This window comes from Zingiber officinale, chromosome 1B (assembly GCF_018446385.1).
Source record: "Zingiber officinale cultivar Zhangliang chromosome 1B, Zo_v1.1, whole genome shotgun sequence".
In the NCBI taxonomy this organism is placed as follows: Eukaryota; Viridiplantae; Streptophyta; class Magnoliopsida; order Zingiberales; family Zingiberaceae; genus Zingiber; species Zingiber officinale.
The window spans coordinates 146,929,921-146,946,112 of NC_055986.1; the positions used below are offsets into that span (position 1 = coordinate 146,929,921).

The 16,192-nt window shown below is 36.2% G+C and overlaps 2 protein-coding genes across 2 annotated transcripts; one reads left to right on the forward strand and one right to left on the reverse strand.

The window, feature by feature from the left end:
- Nucleotides 1-10,590: 10,590 nt before the first annotated feature.
- On the reverse strand, nucleotides 10,591-11,569 carry LOC122007955 (cell number regulator 1-like). The gene is made up of 4 exons (XM_042563530.1): nucleotides 11,376-11,569; nucleotides 11,222-11,293; nucleotides 10,897-11,106; nucleotides 10,591-10,784 (listed from the first exon to the last, which is right to left on the reverse strand). Exons 1-4 carry the CDS (start codon nucleotides 11,530-11,532, stop codon nucleotides 10,693-10,695), a joined length of 531 nt encoding a protein of 176 aa, XP_042419464.1. The 5' UTR covers nucleotides 11,533-11,569; the 3' UTR covers nucleotides 10,591-10,692.
- A 1,915-nt stretch (nucleotides 11,570-13,484) lies between these two features.
- On the forward strand, nucleotides 13,485-14,014 carry LOC122008033. The gene has a single exon (XM_042563643.1). It carries the CDS (start codon nucleotides 13,514-13,516, stop codon nucleotides 13,847-13,849), a length of 336 nt encoding a protein of 111 aa, XP_042419577.1. The 5' UTR covers nucleotides 13,485-13,513; the 3' UTR covers nucleotides 13,850-14,014.
- The last annotated feature ends 2,178 nt before the right edge of the window (nucleotides 14,015-16,192 follow it).

Consider the following 16,192-nt stretch of genomic DNA (forward strand, 5'->3'; position numbering starts at 1 on the left):
CCAGACATCTGGTGAAAATCCAAATAGGTCAAGGGAGTGACCGGATACTTGGCATGATGAGGAAAAATCTAAGTGGGTCAAAGGGATTGACCGGACACTTGATGAGGGAGTCCTAGCAGGTCAAGGGTGACCGGATGCTAGGCATGATGAACTAACAGGTCATGGATTGACCGGATGTTGGTTTGGGGGCTTGGGACTTGGTTTTGGGCAAAAACCAATGTCTGGATCGATCAGCCGATCGATTGGCTGATGTCCAATCGATCGGCCGATCGATTGGAAAGGTCCCCGCGACAAGCCTCGAGTGGGCAAGTCACAGAGCGCACAGAACGTCTCTGGATCGATCGGTCGATCGATCCAGAGACCCCAATCGATCAGTGGATCGATTGGGGTGGCGCGTTTTTACGCGATAAAGGCGACCGATCGATCCAGAGACCCCAATCGATCAGTGGATCGATTGGGGTGGCGCGTTTTTACGCGATAAAGGCTGGATCGATCAGCCGATCGATCCAGGCATTTCCCGCAGAGTACAGAGGCGCTCTGGATCGATCGACCGATCGATCCAAAGCCTCTACGATCGATTGGGAGCAATCCAATCGATCGGGATCCGACCGTTGGCACAGATAAAGGCTGCAGGCGTGCGATTCCTTTGGCAGAACTCTCGGCCACTTCTCCCGATCTTCACCAGCAATCACAGAGCCTCTCCACAGGGTTCTCACCGCCAGTTCTTGAAGCTATTGGAGGTTTTTCCAAATCAAGAGGCGGACCTACAGAAAAAGGAAGAAAGCTAAGGTTAGGGTTCTCTATACTCATTGTAAGCTTTTGCTTGTATTTGTGTATCCTTTCCCTTTCTTCTTGTAGTGTGAACTTGTAGGGCTTCTCCGCCTTCGGTAGTTACCGAAAAGGAGTGTTTATTAGTGGAGGTGTGTGTGAGTGTGTGGATCCTTGGACTAGTCACCTCCTTTGGAGGTGGATACCAAGTAAATCTACTTGTTAGCGTTGTGTGTGTTGTTTCTTGTATATTTCCACTGCACATCTTTGAAGAAACAAGCAACGTCGACCACGAGCACGCGACGAGCTATTCACCCCCCCTCCCTCTCTAGCTACATTTCGGTCCCAACAATATATAAGTAACCAATTAATATAATATATTATCATATAATTTAAATTCCTTACATTAAAGTTGGTTGAATAATATTTAAACTTGTTATATGGTCTACTAGACGAGGAGACTCCCTTAAATAGAATTGAACAATAAATATCAATTAACTCCCTTATTATAAAAACATTACCATTTACATCAGAGAAGAAAGAAGTCATAGTTAAAAAAAAAAATGTGTTTCCTCCCAAACCAATTCTATAGTAAACTTGCAAAGAAAATCAATTACTTTCAATAAGGTATATAAAAACCTATCAATTATTAAACTTATGAAAAAAATTAAATTAACTCTCTAATGAGGTGTTGAAACTAACATATTTTAATTCTTCCAATGTATTGAATAAGTAAGTACATCTTCATCTTGTTTTTTCTTTTTGAAAGTATTAAATTGTTATTGACATATTACCATAAAAAAACACATGTAATTAGTAATTAAAATCAAACTACTTAAACTAATTGATGTGTAAATACAGACTTATGACTATGGTTTTCAGTCTCATTTTGTAAGTTTGGCAATCCTTCACGATCTCTCCTTCATAATTGTCTTCAGAAATTGATATAATATCTCTCTTTTCTTGCATATTATCCATATCAATTTTTTCCTTTTCCTATGTCCATAATAAGTTCTACTCCTCGTCCTGTGATGTTCTTAGAAAGTTCGTAGATTTATATCTTGCTTCTCTTCTTATGAGGTAAAAACTTGTGTCACATAAGAGTATCAATAGGAGTATCCCTATAATTATAGTGAGTTTGGTTACATCCTCTCCTAGTTTTGGCTATAGAAGCAATTGATTCAAGGTGAGGATCCACTACAAGGCTGCTTGATTCTGCCTTGATTTGTATTATTTCAAGTAATTCTTTCACCCTTAATTTAGATGCATGTTTTCCATTATTAGCTCCTTGATTTGGTTTTGATGAATAATGTAGTTAGGTTGTTCACTATCACTTGATGATCTAGCTTCTATATCATGTAATCGTGATGTCTTTAATGGATGCGGAGTATCATTGAGATAAGGGTGGTTCTCAACTAATGTATTTTCAGAAGGGGTAAAGACTAGTTCAATAATAACCTATCAAATTATATAGAAACTACAAATGAAATAAAGTTAGGTGACAATTTTCGATATTTGCCTCTTCAGATGAAACTTGGTTCAACAACACTCTCACCTTACTAATAAGGAAAGGAGTATACCTCCACTTATTTATTTGTGCGCACCTTCAGTATTATATGATTTTTAGATTGGAACATACTTCAAAAATCATGTTTTGTTCATAATATGGAGTGTTACATATGTAAGATCAAACTTAACGTTAAGAGAGAGAGAGGGGGGGTGAATAGCATTATGAATTTTTTAAATAGATAGTAACAGAAATAATTGAATTAATCAAAGTAGCACAGCGGAAATATAATTACTTGAACAGATTCAATAGCAAAACAATGTAAGCATGCAAAAGACTTAACTATAATTAAGCACACAAGTAGTTGACCAACAAACCAGAAGTATAGACATAAACAATAGTTATAAAAATATGATTCTTATTTCTAATCTTCCCATTCTAAAAAGCCTCTAGAGATTGAAAAATCTCATAGAAAAAAAATCTAAAAAGTTAAGCGCATTCAAACAAATATGACAACACAAAAATAAATAAAAATATTATTCTAGATGTTGTTAATAAGAAATGAAGTGAGGGTCGCATCGTGTTATAACATAGAAGACGAGAGAGTACTAGAGAATGAGCTCAATAGATTAGGAGAATGAGTGAATTGGTGATATCCAAGTTCTGCTTGAAGCTCTTTTTATAGCCTCTATTTGGCCGCATGTATTAGTGCTGACGTGACTAAAACTTCTATCCATGAGATAACATTAACAAAGATCTCTAATCGATTGGACGCCCTCCAATTGCTTGGAGAAGGGTCAAATCTGATCTTAACCTGATGTGCACGGATTACTGATTAACTTCATCTCCTGGTCACCTAGAAGTTGCCTTGGTCACCTAGAAGTTGCTCTAGTCACATGTATTCTCTGATCTCTTATAACCTGATATCGTAACCTGGACCTCTGAACTTCCTTCATCGAAAGTTGTTAGCAATTAGTCACCTCGGACTCCCTCTGATCGCTTAGAACTATTGAACCGCTTCCCTGTAGTTGTTTACGTGTAATGAGTAAGATATAAGATTTAAAGTTACTCGCACTTACGTTGGGTCTAGATGTTCAGCCTATTGGATTGAGTCGCATGTGAGAGGGGGGATGAATCACGTGGTTTTTAAAATCTTATTCTTTTCGAATTTTAAAAGATAACTACGCAACAGAAATTAAGTAAAACAACCACCAGAAAACACGATCGATTTTACTTAGTTCAGAGCTTTCAGTGATTCCTACTCCAAGACCTAGGTCCCACGTGTTAGAGTGTATACTAAAAGCCTAGCTTTTGGTATAAATATTTATCTAGAAATAAGAATCACATTGGTCAAATGTCTACATTTATGATAAATGTAGTTGTTCAATTAATTTATATTGTAGATAACATGGTCTGTGGTGTCACACACAGAAGATCATGTTATCGGTTCCTTATAAATTATAAACAGTAGCTCACGACCAAGATGGAAAGGAACAAACCATTGGAAGGTCGTAGTGTAATTAGGTATTAGTTTATCTTAACTATATAATTACACTAGTACACTTAGAGTGTATTGAGTAGGACCATTTGAGGTCGTTCCTTTTATACTGACTTAATGAAGGAACAAAGACCTCAATTATTATGGAAGTGTGTGCTCTTAATCCTAATATAATAACAAGCACATATATTTGATATTTATTTCTTTAATTTATCAATGGGTGAGATTTAGTTCGATGAATCAATAAGCCCGATAAGTTGGGAAATGATATCACTTATAGTGTGTGTTGTTGATTATAGAAGGAACCGTGTCCTAGTGATCTAGGTTGAGAATGTCCCCAAGAGGAGCTCATAAGGATTGTCATGTTAAACCCTGCAGGTGGACTTAGTCCGACATGACGATGAAGTTGAGTGGTACTACTCTTGGAGCTAGATATTAATTAAGTGAGTTGTCAGTAACTTACTTAATTAGTGGACATTTGTTATCTTAAACACATGGAGACTAACACACTCATAATAAGAAGGAGCCCAAAATGTAATTTGGGATTGGTGCGGTAGTTCAATAATAGTTCTTTAGTGGAATGAATTATTATTGATGAAATTAAGTTGTGTGTTGGGGCGAACACGGGATGCTTAATTTCATCGGGAGACCAAAACCAATTCCTCCTCTCGGTCCCTATCGTAGCCTCTTGTATATAGAGATTTATACCCACCATATACCCACCTTCTTACCCATCCAATGGGGCCGGCCAAGCTAGCTTGGAACCCAAGCTAGGGTCAGCCAAGACTAAGTGGATGAGCCAAGTTGGTGGCCGGCCAAAGCTTGGGTCCCAAGCTTAGGTGGTCGGCCACTAGAATATTAAAAAGGTTTTTTATTAAAATTATTTCTTATGTGGATATTATGATTTTAAAAGAAAGTTTAAAAAATTAAAAATTTCCTTTTATAGCTTTCTACAAAAGATTAAGAGAAGAGATTAATCTCTTTCCTTATTTGTAGATTAAAAGGATGGTTTTAATTTTTGTAAAAACTTTTCTTATTTGTAAATCATCTACATGTTTAAAAGAGAGTTTAAAATTTGAAATCTTTCCTTATTTGTTGATTAAAAGGTGGATTTTAAATTTTAAGAAAACTTTCCTTTTTAACCATGTTCATGATTTAAAAGAGAGTTTAAAAATTAAATATTCTCTTTTATAAGTTTCTACAAGAGATTAAGAAAAGATTTGATATCTTTCCTTATTTGTAGATTAAAAGAGATTTTAATGTTTAGAGATAACTTTCTTTTTATCCACATATTTAAAAGAAAGATTTTAATTTATAAAATTTCCTTTTTATTAACCAATCATGAAGGGATGAAAATTATTGGAGAAATTTTTTATAAATTTCTAGAGACAAATTAGGAAGTTTTAATTAATTAAAACTCTCCTTGTTTGTAGCTTTAATATGGCCGGCCATATGAATTGATGAGAAGAAAATTATTTTTAATTAAATAAATTTTCTTTTTCAATGACAAAAGAATTAAGGAAGTTTTTATTAAATTTTCCTTATTTGCCAAGACCAAGGATTATAAAAGAGGGGGTAGAGGAGGCTTCATGGTGAATAACTCTATTCTATTTTTCCTCTCTTTTCTCCTTGGGTGTGGCCGGCCCTTTCTTTCCTCTCCTCTCCTTTGTGTGGCCGAAACCTTCTCATGGTGGAGATAGCTTTGGTGGCCGGATCTAAGAAGGAGAAGAAGGAGAGAAAAGAAGCCGCTTTTCTAGCATCCCTTGGAGCATGGTGGTGGTGGCCGAACCTCTTCATCCTAGGAGAAGTTTTGATGGCCGAAACTTGTAAGGAAGAAGAAGGTGTTTGGTGGTTCTCATCTCGGAAGATCGTTTCCCACACAACGTCCGAGGTTAGAAGAGGAATACGGTAGAAAATCAAGAGGTTTTTCTAAAAGGTATAACTAGTAATTTTTCTTTCCGCATCATACTAGTTATTTTTGGAAATAATACCAAATACAAGAGGCATATGATTCTAGAGTTTCGAATTTGTTTTCGATATAGTGTTCTTTTATTTTTCTTTTCCTTGTGATTTGATTGTTATTTTCGGTTAACCTAAAGTTATTTTAGGAAATTAAATATTAGCTTTCCATAAAAGGTTTTGTCTAGTCGGTGGTGGTTGCTCCCATATCCAAGAAGGCTATGTGCCTCGCCACGTCAGTACTGGGAACCAATTATGGAAATTAATATTTAATGGAATTAATAACTTAAGGTGACTTGGGTTGAACGTGTTAAGTTCCGCAGGAGATCCAAGTCAAAACATAAAAGAACAAATAAATTAAGTTTTGGATCAAACGTGTTAAGTTCCGCAAGCGATCCAAAATTTAATTTAAAAGAACACATGATAGCTAGGAAAAGGTTCAGACCTTTGTACAAAATTTTTGTACAGTGGAGCCTCTAGGTTTTCCGAGTAGCAACCAACACCACGGACCTATCGATGGATAATCCACTAAAATACCTCTTTCAATATCTCCAGAAGAGGGAATCAAGTACAAAGAATTTAGATGAAGTGTAATATACTACACTTCCCTTTTTCAGTAATTAAGTACAAAAAATTTGTTACCAACACTTAAGGATCGATGTGAGAGTACTCTTGTGTCAGTGTTAGTCTGTCGGTCATGACAGAAGTCCTCGGAGCAGTAGTCAGGCGTAGCAACTTCGCAGCAGAGTTGTAGTAGAAGTCAAAGCAGTCGGAACCTCGAATTGACGCATAGTAGCTCGTATAGTAGTTGTTGTATGAAGCTTGTTCGAGACTGACTTATAAAGGCCATGGATGGCGCCTTCCATAGGTGTTGAAGGCACCTCCAATGGGTCAAATCTGATCCTGAAGTCACTGTGCCTTATTTTCGACGATGTCCAAATTTTATCCCTTGGAAGGAACCTTCAAGCAATTGAAGGCGGCTTCCATGAATAGTGCAAATGTGCCTTCCAATGCTTGAAGGCGCCTTCAGGTACTGTTCATCCAAAGGCTTTTTGCTCCTTTTGCCCTGCAAGTTATGTTAGTCCAAAATTAAAATATTGTAAAACAAAGTTAACACATTGAAAATAAGAAGTAGTAATTAGCTCCTGTCCTCCTAGGACCAGGAACTAGTCAAGGTCTCAGATTAGGTATCCAAAATGGACCTAACCTGGACTGACTCCTACTGTCCCTCAACCGGGGCGCATTTTCACAAAGTTACTCTCCTCCAGTGACTTACCTTTACTTACCATCTTGCAGTTGGTTGACTAGTCTTCTGACCCGCCAGGTCTTTATGCCAGTTGTCTGGTTCGCGGATCCAACTGGACTTCTATCGGTTGTCGGTCCCGCTGACCCAATCGGACTTCCTGCTAGATATCCAGTTAGCCTGTTGACCTATCTGGACTTCGCACTAGCTATCCGATCCCGTGGACTTAGCTCAATTTCATCCTGGTGTCCGGTCCTTTGAACTTGTCAATTTCTGCACACTTGGTAATGTAATTAGATCACAAAACATCTAATTTAACTGACTTATCATTCATCAAAATCTGAGTTAGACCGTTAGTACAAACTGCACCAACATAGCCTCCAGCTGACTCATCTAGACTGAGTTTCCAAGCTATAGCTCCCAGCTAATTCTACTTGGAATTGTTCACCAAGCTTTAGCTCCCAACTTATTCCACCTGAACTTCATCTGCCAAGTTTCAGCTCTCATCTTGCTTCACCTAGACTTCATTCACCTAAGTCCTAGCTAGGACTTTCTTGCTTGGTCCACAACCAAGACTTAACTCATGCATGATTCCCAATCAAGACTTTAGCTACTTAGCTTCACTCACTATGATTTAGTCACTGCCTATCTTCACTAAAACTTTTCAACTACCTAACTTAACAAGTAGAACTTTTTAACTGGTTAGCTTCACTCATTAAAACTTTTTCACTTGTCGAGTAACCTGTACTTGCATACTTAGCATCAATTTGTTATATCCTAACAAATTTAACTTCAACTTTAGTCATATATCAAAATTTTGGATTAAAAGTTGTGCTCCCAACACCAACAACATACATATTAATGCCCATATAAAAATCAAATTTACTATTAAAAAATAAACTTAGAGTTAAAAGATCAGCAAATCCCTTTGAGTAGGGAACTAAGGTGGTCCTTTGATATGTCTTACTTGATGAAAAAAGATCCGCGATGGTAGGTAATTGAGAAGCAATAAATTGATGGATGACTTCAACCCAATTGAATCTACTTAGTTTTTTAAAATTATCTACAATATCTACAAGACCTAATGGAACCTTATATGTATTAGAAGAAAATAACATACAAATAAATATATACAAAATTTATAATTTACAAAATACTAAAATATTATCATTACTTTAACTCTATGAATATACATTTTAAGTAACTCCTTAATTTTTAATCTAGTAGGTTTTTTTTATTAGAGAAGTGAGCAAGAACAGGGTCACCCTATGCATTAGTTGAGTTCATTGGAATGAAATCACCTCTATTTGTAATATCAAGCAACAAAGACACATCTCTTCTAGTGAAAGCAACTAGACACCTCAAAATTTAAAATGAATAGTTTGTTATTATGTGTTGACCAAACTAAAAAAATATATGGTTTCTCTAACTTTCAAACTTGGAGATGTACTTGAAAATCTAAAGGTTTGAGATGTTGAATCTCAACTTTGAAATATATTTACCAATAGACCATGAATTTGACGAATATCTTGTAAGTAAAAAAAATAGCAAAAGAAGATTGTTTAATGATCACTTTGTGTTGAGCATGTAAACGAGCATACCTACGATGCTTTCCTTTCTTTATTAGAGGGACCTAAAACACTAATCTAGTGGAGTTTCTAACCAACATCAACTAATGCCTACAAATTTTAAAAATTTAAATTATTAACATAAAAAACAAATGTCTAGATGCACAGACAATAGTTATAAGATTTTGACATTGGTATAACACTATATCCTTTGACTTCTTCTTCTTTAGCAATATATTAGTGCTAGTTTTCATATTCCAACACCATAGTGATGCTGATTTTTCAGAAATAGAATCACGTTGGTTGGTTTGACTTATCTATTTTTTAAAATTGCGTGGTGCTAGTTTTTAAACAGCAATACCATAATGGTGTTGGTTTTTGAAAATCTAGCACTATAGTGATGTTGATTTAGGAAATTCAGCACTACAGTGGTGTTGCTTCTTAAAATTTAGAACCACCTTGTTCAGAATACCAGAGAATCATAATTGCTCTTCGGGGTAATGTTGTTCTTTGAAATTCAACATCAGGGTGGTGCTAGTTTTTGAACAGCAGCACCACAGTGGTGTTGGTTTATGAAATTTAGCCTCGTAGTGGTGCTGATTCTTAAAATTTAGGGTGTTGATGTTGTTTGAAATCCAACACCACCTTAGTGTTGAATTTTGAAATCCAATGAATTTTTGTCAAAATTTATCGATGGATTTATGGATGCTAACCCCTAAACAAAGTGGTTGTTAGAAAACCCAATATAAAATCAAAGAATGTGAGTTAATGTGTGAAAGACAAATTGTAAACATGTGCAAGAGATAAGGACTAGGTTAGAAACCGAATACATACTTTTGGAGATGGTCAAGATGGAGAGGTTGAAACATCTTTCTGCACTATTATGAAATAGAATTATAATTTACAATCGGAGAAGAGGGAGATGACCAACATCGATGTTGGTACACGGTATGATAAGGCAAACTAAACCCTAAACTTGATTGGGAGAAGGAAATCTTGTTAGTAGGTGAGTTTTAACGAAAACCCTAACTCGTTTGTCGCGAGCTGAGAGGGGAACACACCTATGTGTAGGGTTTTAGCTTTTGAGGTTTTCAATGATGAGAGAGAGATTGCTTTCGGTGGGTTGAGAAAGAAGATATTTGCTTTCCTTGAGGAGAGAGAGGAGATATAGGATTGTAAATGAACCGAACGTTCATGAATAAACTTGGTATTTAGCTTGGTAAGAGTTTGTTTATGTTCATTCAATACACACAAGATTGATTAAATAAACAAGTTTAAACAACTTGTTAAAATAAACAAATAAATTTGAACACATATGTATTCAATTCGTTAATGTTCATGAACTATGTTCATTAATAAAATTTTTATCAACATGTTAAATAAAAAAAACTTTTAAAATAAATAAATAAGTTTAAATTATCAAGTTCAATAATCAATCAAACAAGTTTAAATTGTGAGCTCGATAACATCTAAATGAACCAAACATGCATACTTGAATTGAAAGTTCGATGATATCTAAACGAACCAAGTTCAAGTTCATCAAAAATAAATCAAACCAAGTTTGAACAATCATTTCAAATACTTGATTAATTTTAGACTCGACTTGATTTGATTCGATTATCTTATCAAATAAACTTGTTACTTGAACACTCTAGAATTTAGCTTGACTTGGCTTATTTACAATTCTAAGAAGATATTTACTTTCCTTGTGCAGAAAGAGATGCCAAGGTTATGCGAACCAATGAAATGTTGCCCTTTTTTAAAAATGTAAAATGTGTCTTGAATGCCTTAAAAAAACACAAATGAAATTAACGGTTAACAGGAGGGGTGAAATGAGAATGATGGGTGTCTTTTGGGAAATATAAAATCTAGGTGCGTCTTTTAAGCGTTGGGAACTTTAGGTGTACCTTTGCGAATTTGCCTATTTCTTTTACAATTCTAATTGAGCCTTAGGACCTTTTCAATATATCAATGAGATTAAATAACATTGTTTAACATTTTTTTTTAAAGAAATCATTCATTACAAATGCAACTGCCTCCCAAAGACAGTAATTAAGCTTGAAAGAAAGATGCGACTGAAAAAAAAAAGAAAAAAACTTATTCATATTCATCAACTCCGTGCAGAACACGTGCACAAGCCCATGGTTAATTATCTCGTCATCCCGCCACGCATCGCCGGAGCCCCCATCACAGGTTCCATCATCATCCCTCGCCGCTGCCTCTCCGCGTTCGCTTTCCACCCTTCGCAAGATCAAATATTGAAGCCGAATTCAAACTCGCAGATGGTCAAATTACACTACTATTGGAAGAAAAATTAATTAACCAAGACCAGTCTATCCGGCAGCAGGCTCACCGATTCCCATGTCGAAGCCCTTCCTCCTGAGCTCGCGGTGCTCCTGGCACAGAGCGCAGGCCTCGCAGCAGCAGTGGACGAGGAAGTCCGGCGCCGGCCCCTCCGAGATGTCGTACCGCCCGCGGAGCTTCGAGCGGTAGCAGTAGGAGTAGAAGCAAGCCGCCCCGGTGAAACAGAGGGCGGCGTAGGCCGCGCCGCTCGCCACACAAGCTATTCAATCAATCGATTTTTCAGCATTTTCTCTGCTTTTCTTGGTAAAATAAGTCTGAAACAAAAGTGAAATTAAAACAAACAAACCAAAAAAAAAAAGAAAAATCTTAATTACAGCAGCCGCCTTCGTCCACTATGTCCGCTATCTCTCCGAATGTGATGCACGGGCAAAAGCATGTCATCAAACCTGATTATTCAGGGAGCATTAAAGTTATGATTAAATGGATGTATTCAGCAAATTATCTGCCTTCTGTATCTTTAAGACTTACAGTTTCCAGGGTCATCCATGCAGTGGCAAAGACCGGTCGACCAGGGAACAGTATGGCTGCCGCGAGAAGGCAGGGCGGCGTGCTGCGGCGGCGGCGGCACCGGGGCCGGAATGCCGGCGGTGATTCCATGCTTGTTGTAGGGGTGCGAAGGATACATTATACAAATGCAGCCACCAGCTAGCAGATGGAGAAGTGCAGCAATTATATCGATTCTCTTCATCAAAGGTAAATAATTAACTATAAGTTTCTCATTGAACTCCGTGAAACTTGAAGGAAGAATCTTTGACTGGCTTGATTGATTAATGTCAATTAATTATAGGGTTTGCTTAATTGATTTGCTCAATCTTGTAATTGTTTAGGTGGCCTCGAATCGAATATTGGACTAGTCAATTGACGAGGACGTCGACCTTAGCGACGAAGCAAAAGAACTAGGCCAAGTGTTATTAATTTAACTTGTATGTGCTTTGGAAAATGTTATGAATTATGATCCGTATCATATTTTACGAAAACCAACAGATAAACAAAAACGACTTTTAGCTGGAGTTGGAATTAAAATTAATTCTTATTGAGTTAATTATGGCTGCAAACTCGCATTTAATTCATGATTAATTGGTCAATATTTAAGGATGGAGGCTCATACGTGATGAAAAGGGGTAGTCAAAGATGGGTTAAGGTAAGGAAAAGTGGTTACCGTGGAGGTTAAAGTTAAAAGAGTAAAAGCTTAGGTCAATTGATCAGGCGAAGTTGACTAAACTGACCTCTAATGCTGTTGGACGTGACTATTTGAACAACTATCCTTGAAAAGCTTACAATTGGGGTAGGAGATAAACAGTAAATTTCTCGGCCCATCGACATTGTCGAGCGGATGCCATGTCCAGTCGAATAAAAGATATAGTCCTCCGACAATAGAAAAGCCAAGTAAAGGAAAAATGCTCTGTGCAGTATGACTAAGCTGGGACTTCCTCGCCGAGCTGCATTCAGTCGGCCTAGGGGGACCCACTTGCATATCTCATCGTACAATTTTGGAAGTTTATGCGGCCGACAACAGAGCATGTCCAGCATACAAATCGTACTTTAAAAACTTCTAGTATATCACATATTTGTATGCATGCTTAAGGAAAGGGATCAGAGACACTTTTTGACTTGTCTTTTCCTAGGACGTTTTGGAAAATGTGTATATACTTTGAGATACGTGCACAGACACTATAGTGACACTATAAAATAGAATTTTATACACAGACAAAGATATGAGTTATTTTACTATTCAACACGTTCATTGTTACAGCTTTTCTATTATTCTTCATTATACCGAGGATTTACTTAAGTGTCATAGGACCAACATTAAAAATCTTTTTTCGACCCAACACTAACAATACTCTGTCTTACAGGACCCCACGTGAAGTTTTCATCTAGTTAAATATAGAGTCACATCTTTAATTAATCATCTTTTTAGTTTTTAGACGGGATAAGTTACTAGTTAGCACGTGTGGTTCTCTTATGCCTTGTTTATTACGGAAGAAGTCGTCAATTTTTTTTTGGTTAAGTTGGCACGCCGAATAGATAAATTAGAGGATACAACTGGGCAAACAATGGAAAGAGAAAAGAAATAATAAAAAAATGTGGGAGAAAGGGAAGATTTTTTTGGGAAAAAATAAATGTTTTGGATTATTTTACATGATACCCTATTTTACAACAATTATTAGCTAGAGTGCACCTCTTGATTACATATACTTTACTGAGCTTTTTCATGGAAGTTCCAATCGAACGAATATTATAACATATACTCTCTTTTTTTTACATTAATTTCACATGCATTTGCCAGAGAACCTTGACCACCACACCATGCAAAGCAAAGAAGAAATAATGAAGTTAACTTGATAGAAAGAAACATCTAAATCAAGGGGACAGCCAAATAGCTAGCTTCTTCGATCGATCACACTTTCCCCTGCTAGCTATCTATCACTTTCAATAAATTGACAAATAATGGCGAACAAAGTGAGCATCGATTCCCTACCCTAACTTGTCCTCCACTACACCTCCATCTCTTCCCATCCATCCATCAATATATATATATATCAAAACTGACAAGTAACTTATTCCTTCATCAGGGTTCGTCGTCGTCGTCGTAGTAGTAGTGTATGGCGTTTGCGCATGGGTATGTGCTGCCGCAGAAGGAGATGAGCGCCGGCGAGTTCAGGGCGTGGCTGAGGCAGTTCGACTCCGACCACGACGGCCGGCTCACGCTCGACGACTTGCACCGGGCGCTACGTAGTCTGCATGCATGGTTTGCATGGTGGAAGGCACGGCGAGCCATGAAGCAGGCCGACGTCAACAGAAACGGACTCATCGATATGATGAAGAGAAGCAATAGCAATGGCGACGACGACGACGAGGAGATGAACAGGCTGATCTCGTACGCCAACCAGCATCTCCACATGAAGATCTATCAATATGACTCCTCTTCGAGCTGTTAATTAATTAATTAATTAAGACTACTATTTGATTAAATTATATATATGCATGCAGTGCCTCTGTATAACATAATGTTCTTGATTACATATGGGTCTTCTGCTTGTTCTAATTATTAATTTATGGTGTTGTGTTGTATATTTTTGAGTGGTATATATGTCTGCAGATATAATTACTACTGTGCTAATATATGTATCTTATCTTTATTAAATTTGTGCGGATATATATATTTGCACCATAAATGCTTCTATATGTTTTAATTATGTAATAAATGGTTTCTACTTTAACCTCGTCATTTTTTATTTTATTATTATCCTCACATGGCATTAAATATTATAGTACTATTATTTCTTATTAAAGAGGATAACTACTGGATTAATTAATAATTGTTTTTTCAATTAGATTCTGAAATTGATTTGCGCGTCATGCGGCAGCCCCTTCAATTCCGGCTTTAATCAAACGATTCTAATATTCCCGATCTCTTGATGCCTTGATTCCTGTAATTTCCATGGAAAAAATTAAAGGATATAAAACTTTATATATAATCTATAAAGATCCATACGAGTCTTGACCTAACCGTCCACCCTTTGATTGAAGAATCCACCTAGTGATAAAACAATATTATACTTTTAAGGAAAGAGAAGAGAAAGAATGGAAGTTCATATAAGAATACTTTTGGAAAAATTTAGGTATGATCTTATATACAGTACTGCATACATTTAAAAATACCTTTTGCATTTGTAGATCTCATGCTTTATGGATAATTGTTCAATTTAAACTTTTTCTTTTACAACTAAAAATTTGATGCACCCGTTGTTGAAATATAAAACTTCACAGAATAATTTAAATGGTCTATGTATACTGTCTATTATGCACAGTCCTGTAATAAAATTTCATAATCATATTCCATAATTTGTACGTCTCGTAACATGCTACGGACTTGGCTTTCATGGTGGAAGAGGCCATAAGATATATTGTTTGACACTCTTCTAAGAGATAACTCCCTCAGTTAATGTAGCCTGATGTAAATTTCATACTATTTTAGCATCTAATAAAATCGGAATTAGTATATCCAATGATCTCTAGCTATTTGATCTCCAATAGATGAGCATGCAATCCTTTATATTCTCTATAGATGCGATCCAAAATCCGTTTGGTTTTTTAATGGCCTAGATTATATTACTAAAGTATCTACATAACATCCGTAACATATAGAATATTTGAACACGTACAAACCTAAACATACATTAGACTCCCTATGAATGCATAAAAAAATCTTCTCTATCTTTTTTTCTCAAAGTTATTCTTGGAGCATACTAAATTTGTCTCTCTTAGCCATAGGGGTATCACACGGTTTACAATTTTGCATGTCATATCTTTTGAAAATCCTTTCAATTTAGCTCTTTTGTGATAATGCATGAGTACCTTTAGAGTGATCTTGGTGTATTTATATTTCTAACACAAAAATATATCATCAAGATATTTTATCTCAAAATTCTTAGCTAGAAATTTCTTAATTTTGTGCAACAAATATGTATCGATCATTGTTAACAAGTAAAATATCAACAACATATAAGAATAGAAAAATATACTTACTCCCACATCACCTATGGTATATACAATCATCATCCAAATTCATCTCAACATCATGATGAGAAGATCACTCTATGAAATTTGAAATGCCATTATATTGTTGAGACGTTTGCTTGAGCCCATAGATTTAAGTTTGTAAACTATATTATTTGAATCTCTTGACACGAAATTTTCTGATTCCATCATATAGATTATCTCATCAATGTACGTCACCATTGATGAAGATGATCTTTGCATCCATATGATATAACATAAGATCGAATGCACCACAAATGCCATTATTATCTTGAAAGCGTCTTTCAAAGAAAACAATGAGAAAATCTTTTTATAGTCGATGCATTATTTTTGTATAAAGTCTTTCACGACAAAACAAGCTTTACACCTCTTCACATTGCCTTTAGGATCCCTCTTAGTCATGGGATCATAAAATTTCTAACCCCTTGATCTTTAGAGTACCCAACAGAATAGCAACTCACCGTTCATTAGGCCTTTAAGATCGTGCTTCGATTGGATATCCCTAAATGTTTAAAACTCAGCTTCTTATCCGTCCAAAACTCACAAGGGGTTTTGTTAGTTGCTTTAATTGGAACCCTATTAAGAATATATGCTCCAGTGTTAAACACTTCCCCCTAGAGCGATTTCAGTAAGGTAGAGTGACAAATCATACTCTTTACTATTTATTTAAGCATTCCATTTCGCCTTTCAATGACACCATTCATAGTGGATGAACTTGACATGGTGTATTGTGGGACAAT

Bases quoted from the DNA above. Each gene is read 5' to 3' on its own strand.
- LOC122007955 (XM_042563530.1), bottom strand. From the start codon at position 11,532: ATGTATCCTTCGCACCCCTACAACAAGCATGGAATCACCGCCGGCATT. The intron at 11,294-11,375 runs GTAAGTCTTAAA...CTGAATAATCAG, and splicing joins CATGGATGACCCTGGAAACT to GTTTGATGACATGCTTTTGC. The intron at 11,107-11,221 runs GTAATTAAGATT...TTGATTGAATAG, and splicing joins AGTGGACGAAGGCGGCTGCT to CTTGTGTGGCGAGCGGCGCG.
- LOC122008033 (XM_042563643.1), top strand. From the start codon at position 13,514: ATGGCGTTTGCGCATGGGTATGTGCTGCCGCAGAAGGAGATGAGCGCC.